The sequence below is a fragment of the Pieris rapae genome, chromosome 4, assembly GCF_905147795.1.
Source record: "Pieris rapae chromosome 4, ilPieRapa1.1, whole genome shotgun sequence".
NCBI classification, from domain to species: domain Eukaryota; kingdom Metazoa; phylum Arthropoda; class Insecta; order Lepidoptera; family Pieridae; genus Pieris; species Pieris rapae.
The window spans coordinates 6,777,137-6,790,900 of NC_059512.1; the positions used below are offsets into that span (position 1 = coordinate 6,777,137).

Sequence of the window (13,764 nt, forward strand, 5' to 3'; positions counted from 1 at the left end):
ACTGCTGATAAAGGACAAATATTTGTTTTAATTTTTTTATTATCATTAATTACTTAAGATGTAATATGGAACATGGTGTAATGGTTGCTGTTCTTTACAAACAGTGTGAAAAACGAAAAACTTTTGCGATTAAAACGAGAGTTTATTGCCACTTCTTCTCGTCCTTTCTACGGCATTGGTTTGGGAACTGGCAGTAAATGTTAAATTAGAATCATTTAGCATTTAATATTATTGATGTTCATAAGTGTATATTGTGGTACCTTAATAAATAAATTATTTTGAATTGAATTGAATATTTACATTCGTGTCCAATTTGTCTCATTTCCGCTCAACGGACCATTTAACTTTACACTCTAGTTGAGCATTGATTTTCTGACCCACAGTTACTTTCTCCAATGTTACTCTCTTAAATTATTACATATATTTTATTTGTTTTGACTTAAAAACATATTATAATGTAGGCTTTACAATAAAATCCAAAGACATTATTTTCGTACATTTATACAAAATTATTCTCTTGTCTCTTAAATAAGTTTTATTTATGACCTATAATTCAAACCAAGATACACCTCTTTTTATAGAAAGACGAATGAGTACTTTAAATAAAACAGTACGAGGTTATGTTTGTTATAAGGTATAAAATATAGTTAATCATTTGAGACCCTGTAAAAAGCCCTTTACATATTTAATTCACAGTGTGAGAGCTGTATTGCGGTTGTTACGCAGAAAAACATCAACAAAGTCAGAAATGTGTCAGACCCATGCCTCATTAGGACGCTACGGTCCATATTCAAGTCAATTTCAATGGTTGGACAGGTGGAACCTAGATTTAAATTTCATTGACGTTCTAGAATACGAAACTTGTGAAATCAATAATTGTTGCCGTATTTTAAGTTCAAATCCTAGTTAAACTACCTTTTTTTAATAGAACAGGGGGCAAACGTGCAGGAGGCTCACCTGATGTTAAGTGATACCGCCGCCCATGGACACCCTCAATGCCAGAGGGCTCGCGAGTGCGTTTCCGGCCTTTTAAGAATTGGTACACTCTATTCTTAAAGGACCCTAAGTCGAATTGGTCCTTTTCTCGTTAACTATAATAGCATGAGAATATAATACAAAATTGAATTATACAAAAAACTGTATATTTTACAGATCACTCACTTCTCTAGCAAGCTGCACAGCCCGGGCGTAATAATTGCCTTTCGCGTAGTACTCGACCGCTGTTTTATTGTCGCCCCGCCTCTCCGATATTTCACCAGCCATTTCCCACCATTCCTCCTTTTGAATCAAATACATTTTATCACCATTTTGTCCTGTACTTTTATTCAAAACAACATGTATTAGTTTAAGGGTCTGTTTCTCAATGTCCGGATAAGTTCCAAATAAGCTATTTATTACTTATTGGTTGGATAAACACAATTGTTGCATTTCACGTCAGGTAGCGCAAAATTTCTTCGGAACATTTATCTTTCGAATAATTTATGTATTAGCTATTTGGTACTTTATCCATACATTGTTAAATAGGCCCTTACTCTAATATAGTATTCTAAAGATAAAATAAAGTTTTATTTTGACATAATGTTTAATTGCTGCGAGATCAGTAACTGTTTCCGGCTATTACCGGCTTTTCAAAAATTTCGAGCGATATTGTGAATATATATATATAAATGTTTATTTAATTGTATATAAGAAACAAGTGGTACCTATATTGTAGATGAACAAAAAGAGCTTTCCGTCGGCTTTGATATACAAACGGTAGACAGAACAGTAATGTGTAATGAGTAATTTAAACTTAGAAGTATTATTATCCTTATTCTATAAATTTAGGGTATCGGCTTGTATCTATATCTTGTATGTATTTACTATCCGTAATATATAAAGCCAAAAAGCTTAACTAGAATAGATTCAGTATTCTCTGGAGTATCGTGATAAAGATTTACGCAGTATTTCAGTATCGTATAACATTTACTCGTAAAATACTCTCAATAGGGCATATCTTTATAGATTTTCAATGGAAAAATATTACTATGAAACATTAATTCAATAATTTCAATAATTTCAAGTATCTAAGATAAACGGTTACGTTTTTAGTATAATATATACATAAATATATGTAAAGATATATTATGTAAAATCATTTGTTTTAAATACGTGGAAAGTAGATAGCAGAAGTCATTTTCAACTGTGAAAGGTTTAAGAAGAAAACTTCAATTGGCGCCGCATAAATGACAACAAATGGATTGAGAGAACAATATCGAAATTTTGTTTATTCCTTAGGTTAGACATATTTTAAATGCCAACCAATTAATAATAATTATTAAGTAAATCAATAAAATCATTTTTTTTTCCTGTGTCCACTCACCCGCACAAGTTGATCGTGTACTGCATGTAACAGTTCGTCGTCCCTCAGGAGCGCGGGATGTTGCAACATGGCGGCGGCAGCTCGCCTCGCGCGTCCTGCGCTCACCCATATCTTTATAGCACCACGTATGTCTCCGCTGGCTGCTAATACCGCGCCTGCCTCTCCTTTGCGACCTGATTGTAAAAACATTCATTAATACAAAACATTTCGCATCTAACACGTCAAGCTAAAACGGGTATAAAATGAAAAATATAAATTTTATAGTTTTTAAATTGTCTCAATTCAACTTCAACATCAAAACATTATGCATAATTACGTCTTATATTTGTGTAAAAAATGAAGACAATATCAAAGTTTTTCTTAATTAGCCAGAAATCAATATCACTAACTACATAATAGAGGTCGAATTTAAAAAACTTTAACATATTTTTATCATAACACCAAATAAATAACTTAAGGTAATATAATTTAAAAATATGAACCCACATTGAACATGATCGAAATAAAACTCACCAGTCGAATGTAAATAATCCATATATTGCTGTTTCAGTCCCGGAACAGCAGTCCTATCTACGCGTTCAGCCACAGATATGGCATCAGTCCATCGATTGAACTGTTTGTACATATTAATTGCCAATTCTGCCTGACCAGCTTTTCTAACGTACCAATCTTCGGCTGTAGCTAGGTCACCAGCAAAAATGGCTAGATTAGCTTGAACTAGAGCGCTACCTAAGCCTAGAAAAAGAACACAATATTACAAAATGTTGGATTGAATCATATTAATTTGTTAATGGAAAGATAAAATACTGTATAGTAATTACACAGATTAAAATTACAAATACTCTCTATCCCGATATTTCACAGAGGTTTTATACAGCTAGCGTAGTCAAAGGTTGACCCAGTCAACGTAGTTTAATTTATTGAATGTGAGATACATTAACGCAATTAATTGGTATACATATTAATTGTCAATGTGTTACTTTATATTTAAATTGACAAAATAAGAGTTATTTCGAGGTGCATATATATACTTAAAGGTAAGTTTATATTAACTAAACTTAACAATTAAATATATTTACAAAAGAAATTCCTTCCATTTATAATATTATTTATAAATTAAATATATACCTGAAGAAACATCGCCTTGCCCTTCAGCGTCAGCTAATTTTAAAGTGGTGTCAAGATAAAATGTTTTGGCCTCATCACCGACACCCCGATAACATTTCGCCGCGAGCTAAGGAAGAAAACTTCAAAGAAGTGATTGCTTAGTAAAACAATTTCGTATTTTTCTAAATTACATCGTTTCTGTAAAAATTCACTGGCGGCTCAACTCATTTTAATAATTACATATAGCGACTATTACGGACTAGACCATGTAATATTACAACATATAATATACATAAAATATTAATTAATAAAGTATGGGATTGTATGAAAAATAAAATGTTATTGAGTAATCTGTACAAAAGATTAACATAAAAACAATAAAGTAAAATAACTTGTAAGAAATCATTTATATCTTCACATTTTTATAAAATTAGTCGAAACGTAGATAATATAATATAATGTTGCGCTTGACACTAGTATGACCAAGGGACGTTTTTAAAGCACATGTCGACATATTTTTTTTTTAAATACTATACAACTATAGCGTAGGCTTAGCAAAAAATTTTATCCAATAGCAACCTATGAAAAAGTACTAATATGAATTTACCTCGATATCTTGCTTTTCAAGAGCCTTTTCGGCCAGTTGGCGCCATAAGGGTGAAATGTCGGCACCAGTACTAACTGAATCAAGATATGCTGCGCAGCCAGACAAATCACCATTGCGAAGTGCGTTATCTTTAAAATAAAAATGGTTATAGATAACGTATTATAAAATTGTTAGAGATTTATTTATTTTATTTTTACATTTAGGTACAAAAACAGAAAACATATTGATTACATACAAACAGTGTAACACTAAACAACACTTGAAAATCTGATTGTCAATTATATCTGTACACAGCATTTTACACTAAATTTCAACCAAACAACATACACATATTAAACTGAATGACAAAAAAAAGAAAAAAAAATATATGTATATATATTAATTAATTCAAATTAGTAATTAAGGTTGCAAGTATTCACCATGAACTATCTTTTTAAATTTAAAAATACTATTGTGAAAAAGATCAACTTCAGAACACACAGAATTATAATATTTGCACATTCTAACGATATAAATATAGATATAAGCAGACTCTGTGATTCTCTTTCTCTTTTAATGATTAAAACTTTATCTTTTTGTCCATTTACGTGGTGATTAAAGGTTCCAGTATATATTATAGTCGCTTGTAATTTAATTTTTGTTAATATTTAAAATAGTGATTGTCGATAACGAGCAGCATTTAAATTATATCAAACAAATTATACTTTTCAAATTGCAATGTTCTGTGGATTTTCTAAAATAAAATACAGTTCTCCAAGTGTGTATGTGTATTTGTATACGTTCTGTGGATTTTCTATAATAAATAAAATACAGTTCTCCAAGGTTGTACGTATACACGAAGTCATAAATGCCATCATTGTGAACCACTTGTGGATCGTAATTGTTAACGTTGCTATTAATGAGATTTTAACGTACCATTAAACTTTGACGAGCTTTTCAAATAACTTAAAAGAAATATAAAACTAAATATTTTAATAATCTTCCTGCCTTTTCTAGAAGGATCAAGGATCTCTATCTGCTATGGTCCTGATATACCTCTCTGGCTTCATCATGACATTTACCAGGCATACTCGTCGGTAGTACTTTTAACTTGTCCGTTCTCTAGTACGTTCTGGATTTGATCCAGGTATGTACGATAGGGCCTACCCAACCCGACTTCACCATCCACGGTTGCCTTGTATGTCCTTATTGTCATCCGTATTCTTAGCTTTACGTCCTCTTAACAGACACGGCTCACGTATTAATTATCGTTTCACGCAATGTCACAAATAGTCGTACTTCTTAATGATCTCATTTCCACGAAATTAACTCTACTCTCATTATATCTCTGCCACACCCAACATTATTTACCAGATATAAAACAGGAGATATTAAATAAAATTCATGTGAATAAACAATAATTCATATCACGTAGTTATCTATAGCTTTGAATAATAATTGTAATCCGAGCGGAAACATTAATTAACATTGTACCGTAGTAATTGTAATAATTACACAATCCCCTGTTACCTTGGCGCGGAGATTTTCATCAAAAGTTAATTGATACTCATTACAAATGTAAATATTATAATTATTTGATATAACATAATACAGTTTATCCTATTATTGCATTATGTATGTTTATTTACTTTGTCATTGTAATAGTTCAGTATAGAGAGTGCTATAAACTAAGAAATGTCACAGAAACAGTATTCCAATTAAACAGTTATAAGCCTCAGATAAAAGTTATATCGTTTCATAAAAAGTCCAACTAAACAATCTCAATGCTTAATACTTTTCCAGTACTTGATACTAAATTCAGTTTATGAAAACTTAAATTTTATATTATTAAAACATTAATTATACTTACTAAATGCAAGTCGATGTTCATCAAGTGATATATAAGCCACCTGGCCACCGTCGAGAATTACTTTTCTATCAACCACTTCTACCACTGTCCCACCCCCACACTCGCACATCTCAACACAATTTGGCTCCCAACCACTGTACCTGTAGAAATGTTGAGTTTATTTAATCCATTTATATAGCATAAAATGTTAGGTTTTAAATGTGTGTATATAGTATGTCAGTCTGGAATAATTTTCAAAGTAACTATGAAAAAAATTCTTCAATTTTCACGTTTTTTTTTTCCCATATTAACGAAAAAAATATATAATCAAAATAATAAATATTAAGTATATGTAGTACAAAACCACTTTGCTTTTTGTATACTACATTAATATTATATATATTTTCATAAATCATCTGCACGCTAAATTTTCTAAGAAATCACATACCATATCAGTAAATGTGTAGGCGTCTGAGCAATAATCGCATCGCTATTTTCAATCCACTGAACGAAACCCACGCCACTCGCGATTATTTCCTAGAAAATTCATTCCAAGTTGGTATCCATTTTAAGTTACATTCACAATTCTTGTTAACTACCCTCATAGCTCCGTCGATTTATTGGAATTTAATCTTTAGATTCTAAAACTGAGATTTATTAACCGTACTTATACTTAGCACAGACTTTGCTTACGTCAAAAAAACATTTTTTTTTACTATGTAATTTCAGATTTCTTAGCGTCTCGCCTCTCAAGATGTTTTTATAACAACACTGAAGATGTGAGCTACGTCCAAGTGCGCTTAATAGATTTCAGCCTTAACCTAAATACCAGAGACAAGTTTAACTAACAATGGGATCTGTCGTAATGACAGGAATTTCATAGATGTCAAATATAAAAACGAAATACCACTTTCTTATGTATCATAGAAGAGTTAAAAAAATCCCTCAAATTTATATTTACTATTAATTCTTACATCCAAAGCGTAGAATGGCCGTGAAAATGATTGGCAAAGCAAACCTTTTTTGTAGGATAGGAGGGGCAAGAAGTCCATCACACATATTTATCGCCAAGTATTATATTTGAAAAGATGCTTGTAAAGCAACGATAAAATCTGTCTCTAAATAACGTGAAATATATTTAAAAACAATCCGAATTTAAAATAATCCCTTATCAGTATCGCAAAAATGGCAATAGATGGTAGAATAAGTTATAATCGACTCGTTTTTTTTTAAATAATCATCTATAAAACATGCTCGAGGTTAAATCCTGTGGGAGTTAGATAATACTGCCGCTGGATTATTATTTAATTAGCGAAACATGTTATCTACCTTCTCGGTAGTATCAAGTCTCAAGAGCGCAAGCCGGCGGCGCGTGTCCCGCAACAGTAACAAATGCCCGCTCTCATTTAGCTCCAGCCAATCGATACGGGCTTCGTGCCACCATTGACCTAGCTGGACACCTGGAATCGCCTCACAATCCTCAGTACAAATTCAAATTCAAATTCAAAATTTATTTATTCATGTAGGTAACAATGTACACTTATGAACGTCAAAAGAAATATTATATGAATTTAATTTTACATTTACTGCCAGTTCTCAAATCAAGGGCGTAGAACGGAAGAGAAGAACTGGCAATAAACTCTCCGCCACTCTTTTTAATCGCCAAGTTTTTTTTTTACACAATGCTTGTAAGGAGCTGCAACCACTACACCATGTTCCATATGACATATTGAGTAATAAAGAATAAAAAATAAAAAATTAAAAAAATTAAAAACAAAGATTTGACCTCTATCAGCAGGAGGCATGGTGAAATAGGAGCACGCACTTACGTACTCGTGAGAACAACACGCAAAGACGTAGTATAAACAACTAATATCACCGCAAACACGAATTCAAGTACGACCAGTCACCACAAGTAGCACCCGTTCACGAGTATGACGCATGGCCAGCCATTGGCCCCCTCGCCATATTTTAGGGAGAGAGACAACCCGACGCATGGACGCCGCCACAAGCAATGACATTTGAGTGAGCATGACGATCCTTGAAATGTGCACTTGGCTACACAAGAAAATAGTAATAATACTAATTATACTGAAATAATTTGATACCACATGAATCACGGTCTGTTCCCACTTTACATTTAAAAAAAGTCGTAGATGTCGACGATCGCCCCATAGTCTGAAAATGCAGCCGAGAGATTCTGTCGCGTTACCTATTTATACTGAAGCAATTTATATCCAAGCACTATGATCGTTTAAGTATTCATTTATATTATAATAGGCCTTAGCAAGCAGTTTTACTTTAGTGTACGATTTAAATTTATTGATTGACAATATTTGTATCTCACTAGGGATTTTGTTGAAAAAACGTATGCAATTGCCTTGGAAAGAATTACTCGTTTTATGCAGCCTTGTGGTTGGTGCACTAATTTTGTCTTTATTACGAGTACTATAATTATGGAAGCTACTATTCTTTTTAAAGATATCTATATTTTTCCGCACATACAAAATATTCTCATAAATGTATTGACTTGCCAAAGTTAAAATATTTAATTCCTTAAACTTATTTCGGACTGACTCCCGTGGGGACAACCCACAGATCGCTCTTATAGCCCGTTTTTGTACTACAAATATCGAACTAATGTCGGCGGCATTACCCCACAAAATAACACCATATGACATGATACTATGAAAATAGCTGAAATAAACGAGCTTTGCTGTGTTCTCATCCGTAAGATCGCGTATCTTTTTCACTGCGAACGCTGCAGAACTTAGCCTATTCGAAAGACCTTCTATGTGTTGGCCCCACTGGAGTTTACTATCTAAGGTAATTCCCAAGAACACCGCACTATCAACAAAGTCTATTTCCTCGTCTTTAATTATTATTTGAGAAGGACTACTTTTTACATTTGTAGTTTCAAATTTAATACATTTTGTCTTCTTCTCGTTTAACTTAAGATTATTTGTACTAAACCAGTGAACCACACTGGAGATGGCACTATTTACATTCTCAAGTGATGGATTTCGTCGTTTCACTTTAAATAAAAGCGAAGTGTCATCAGCAAACAGTACTATCTCGTGTAGCTCCTTTACAAGAAATGGTAGGTCATTTATATAGACGAGGAATAAGAAGGGACCAAGTATGGAGCCCTGCGGTACGCCCATCGTAACAGACGATCCCTGTGATATAGCTCCATTTACATTTACCTTCTGAATTCTATCGCTCAGGTATGATTCCATAAGATTTAGCGCTTTTTTGCCAATGCCATAGTGTTGAAGTTTTTTGATAAGGATTTCGTGATGGACACAGTCAAAAGCCTTTGATAAATCGCAAAAAACTCCAATGGCATCATGAGAATTTTCCCAAGCATTTAAAATCTCGGAAATTAATTTAAGGCCAGCATCGGCTGTAGAGCGACCTCTTGTAAAACCATACTGCTGGCTATGCATAAGTTTATTATTATTAAAATGTATCAGTAATTGATCTAGAATAATTTTTTCAAAAATTTTACTCAATGCAGGCAGCACAGATATGGGTCTAAAATTTGTGGGGTCAGAAGTGCTGCCCGTTTTGAATAACGGTGTGATTTTACTGAACTTCATCTGGTCTGGAAAGACTCCACAATCTATACATTCATTAAATATTATAGCCAACTCTGAACTGATAGCATCGATTACTGATTGTACAATGAAAACAGATACACCCCAAAGATCTTTAGTTTTTTTAATTTTTAGCTGTTTAAATGTTTTTATAATATCATTGCAGCTAATGCGGCTAAATATAAACTCACGATTGCATACAGGAACATTCTGTTGCAATAATAAAAGGGCGGCTGATGGCGAAGAATTCAGAACGCTGGTTGTATCTAGTGGAATATTAGTAAAAAACTCTTCAAATGCAGAGGCTACTTCGAGGTCGGAACTAATTACTTTACCGTTTATGTTCATTTTATATTCAGAATCCTTTCTGGAGGTTCTTCCAGTCTCCTCGTTTATAATTTTCCAAGTAGCCTTTATCTTATCAGAGCTGTTGTTTATTTTATTACTTAAGTGTTTTGCCTTAGCGATTTTGCACTCTTGCCTAAATTTTTTTGAAAATGTCCTAACATGAGTTTTAAATTCTTCACTGTCATTATACTGTTTTTCATCATACAATTCATACAATTTTAGCCTTTTTTTGTGTAGTTCCGGAGGTGCCCAGTCACAAAAGGTAGGTTTCTCCGAGACCAAAAAAGTCTTTGGAGTGAACACATTTTTGAATTCATCAATAAATGATTCAAAGAATGTGTTATATAAGTTATTAGGGTATTGGTTACTACGCAAAAATGGCGTATTAAATATAATTTTTTTTCTAAATCTGTCTAACCGATCATATGTTACAGGTATTGTGCATATTGTCTTTTTTGGATCTTTACATTTAAGTATATTTTGAAATTCAAACAATTGACCAGAGTGGTCAGATGTAAGTTTGTTGATAATACAGGTGTTGAGAGGAACTATATTACTATAGATATTGTCAATACATGTTGCCGTGGTGGCTGTTACCCTAGTAGGTACAATAAAATTATTAATTAAATTATATGATTTAAACAGATTAAGCATACGTTTACTTGAATTACAGTTGTCAAGCAAATTTACATTAAAGTCTCCACTAACGACCAACTTTTTCTTGGATTTTTGCAATTTGTACAGAACTTGCTCTAATATTTTTTCTAAACTATCATATTGAGCTGAAGGAGGGCTATACAAACTAACAATGATAAATTGCTCCAGCTCCACACAGGATACTTCAATAAGGCGTTCCACAGAGAGGCTCACTATGTCCTTCCTTTCTTTAAATTTTAATTTTTTATGAAGCAATATTAATGAGCCACCGCGTATTGCATTTCCTCTGCAGAACGAACTACCAATCTGATGATTACAAAAATTGAACATAAGTTCACATGTCTTTAACCAGTGTTCTGAAATACACAATATGTCAATATTTTCACTGCTCAAAAACAACTCAATTTCTAGTAATTTACTTTTCATGCCTTGTATATTTTGGTGAACCAGATTGATAGTTTTATTATTATTATTCTTAAATTTACTTATCTTACTGACTAATTCTTTGCCAGAGAGACTCTCTGTTGTCTTAGTAACTAATTTAAATTATAAATACTATGTCTTGGAATATCTTCCAAGGTCTTACTAACTAAAACCTGCTCAATAGAAGCTGGTTGTCGAGCCAAATTCTTGGCTGTTATAAACAATAAATATGATAGCGAATCAGCTATCTGTCTTTTCAAATACATAGGTAGATTATATCTATCCTTCGTCAAAAAGTAATTATTACAACTTATGTACCTATTGGTATCAATTAGTGTAAAGTTTTTATTATACATAGCAAATGTATGCATTGTCTGATTTAAAATATGTCTTACATTATTTTCTTGTTGAGTGAAGTTTTTACTATAAGGGAATGTAAACATAATCAGATTTTTTGTATGAAGTGAGCATAATTTTTCATAGCAGTTAATTAGCTCTTTTTTGTTTAAATTCCCTCTATTGCCTATAAATATAATTAGATTATTAGTTTTACTTATAGACTCTTTTACAATATTCTTCACAATATATCCAAAAGTAGCATTTGGGTAACAGCTGTTTAAAAGATTTTTTTCCTTATTAAAAAATTGGCTCATTTGATGGCCTATTTGGTCACAGTACATTACATTTAACTTTGGCTTTGTAATAATATTACTATCCCTACATACTGGTGACACCTGTACAGATTGGCTTGAGTTTTCAAACTCAATGCATTGTGCTGCATGTGTGGAGATCTTGATAAGATCTTCCATAGCAGCCGAGTATTTGGAGACCATGTTTTGAGACTCCTGGAATTTTGATACCATGGAATCTGCTATGTTCTGAAGTTTCAAGATCTCCTTTTGTAATAGTTCAGTGTCACATTCATATCTAATCCTACTATTTTCCAGTTCAATTAAGTGGATGTCAATATTACTTTTAAGTTTAATGTTTTCTTTCATTAATTTTTTATTGTCTAATACAATTTTGTGCTTTTTCAGTGATTTTTTTGTTTTAATTATAAATTTATTGATTTTAATATACTTTTTTATTTTTTTTTTGCTACATCCATTAATACTTTTATATATGCTGTAGAGGAAATTGATTTGAGATTTGAATTGAGTACAGGTTAAGAATTAACATTTTCTGGATTTTTTATGCCCGATATTGTATTATCTCTATGATGATTGTTTTAGATCCTCGATCTAATTCATACCGTAGACCGCAAGTCTCTTCAATAGAAATTTTGGGATTCAGTTTTATTTTGTACTGCTTATAAGTAAAATAACTTTATATTTCATTAATTTCTGTGTTACCAAATTTAAAATCGATTCAAATGTGCGTAAGTTATAAATTTTAATTAATCTAGTTCTTCTATTAAAATAAATTAAATTAGACGACAAAATTTAGAACAATACGTTTAAAGCAAACAAATTTGAATAAATAATACTAAAATATTTTTTTTAGAAACAGTTCAGTAGTTCCAGAGAGGCATTCCTAGACACGTTGTATTAGTATCAATCAAAACATATTTTATGCATTATTTGTATACTATTTATATATAAGGTTCACAAATTAGAATTTATAAAATAATAAAAAACAAAAATAGTGTAGTAGGCTGGTAGGCCTGTAAATTGTATAAAGCAATTTTACATTATATCTGTTATAAAAACTCAATGTTCTTGTTATATAATTAGGAAATATATAATATATTATAATATTAGTAAATTTTATTTTTAGTAAATAGTATTTTTTCTTTTTGTGTTTTACTTACCGGTTATAAGATCAACAACAGCTAACGTCTGTCGGTCCAACAAATACGCGAGGTGCTTTCGCTCTCCATTCTGCGTTCGCTCGTTGATACGTACGCTGAGTACGTGCGGGTTTACGCGCTCCGTACGAACCTTTTATTATACGTTTATAAATTAAAACATAACCAATTATTTCGTTTTTAATGTGTAATACTAATTCATTTATTGCCTACGTATTTAACGGACATGACTCTCCAAAGATCAGAGGTTTTCGTGATAAAATAAAGCTTTAATTTTTAAATTTATGGTTGTTTTTGTATTAACACTGTTTATTGTGTTTACCTGATTTCGCTGGTAAAGTTCACATGTTTTAGGGACGACACCGCTTTTTATATTTTCGTATGTAAGTTAATGTTGACATGCGTTAGTCCTAATTTTGTGGTCCAAATAAAAAAAAATGCTGTTTTAAATAAATTTAAATGCAGTACCGTATGTAACACTTTGTCTAGTCCATACTCGACCACGCTTAACTCTCCAGCACGATGTATAAGACACGCTCCTCCAACAGCCGCGTAGATACGCTCCCCACTTCCCATCCATGGTATCTACCATATTAATTTACGATTATATATTTAAGCAAATAGCTTTTATAAACAGTGTTACTACTTCAAAAAATTATGACCTTGTTTCATCAAAAAAACTACTTAGTAAAAAAAGTAGTAAAACTAATAATCACACGACTAGAAACAAATATAACTGACGTATATAAATTCACATTCCTATAGTTCTATTAGTAGGACACGTTGAAATATTAAAAAAAATTCATAAATATATTTCTGTAATTGTCTGATCTGTGTGCGTCCATTTTGCATGTTTGTTTTACTTGAGGTCTAAATAATAATGTTTGTACTGTATAGATCATACACACACAGTACACACACATAGTCTGCCGTTCATAGTCATATTTATTATCATGCACAGTCCCTTCTGGCATAGTAGTATTTTTGTATTTACTTAAAATAGTACCACACTGTATGTAATCCTAG

General features: G+C 32.0%; 1 protein-coding gene across 1 annotated transcript in view; it reads right to left on the minus strand.

The window, feature by feature from the left end:
- The window catches only part of LOC111003057 (intraflagellar transport protein 172 homolog), a 39,000-nt gene that overhangs the window by 19,582 nt on the left and 5,654 nt on the right, over nt 1-13,764 (minus strand). The window contains exons 9-18 of the mRNA XM_022273412.2: nt 13,207-13,323; nt 12,742-12,871; nt 7,234-7,364; nt 6,353-6,441; nt 5,926-6,065; nt 4,077-4,204; nt 3,491-3,596; nt 2,876-3,097; nt 2,363-2,535; nt 1,162-1,278 (exon numbers count right to left, since the gene is read on the minus strand). Coding sequence (XP_022129104.2) covers nt 1,162-1,278; nt 2,363-2,535; nt 2,876-3,097; nt 3,491-3,596; nt 4,077-4,204; nt 5,926-6,065; nt 6,353-6,441; nt 7,234-7,364; nt 12,742-12,871; nt 13,207-13,323 — 1,353 coding nt within the window. The remainder of the gene's footprint in view (nt 1-1,161; nt 1,279-2,362; nt 2,536-2,875; nt 3,098-3,490; nt 3,597-4,076; nt 4,205-5,925; nt 6,066-6,352; nt 6,442-7,233; nt 7,365-12,741; nt 12,872-13,206; nt 13,324-13,764) is intronic.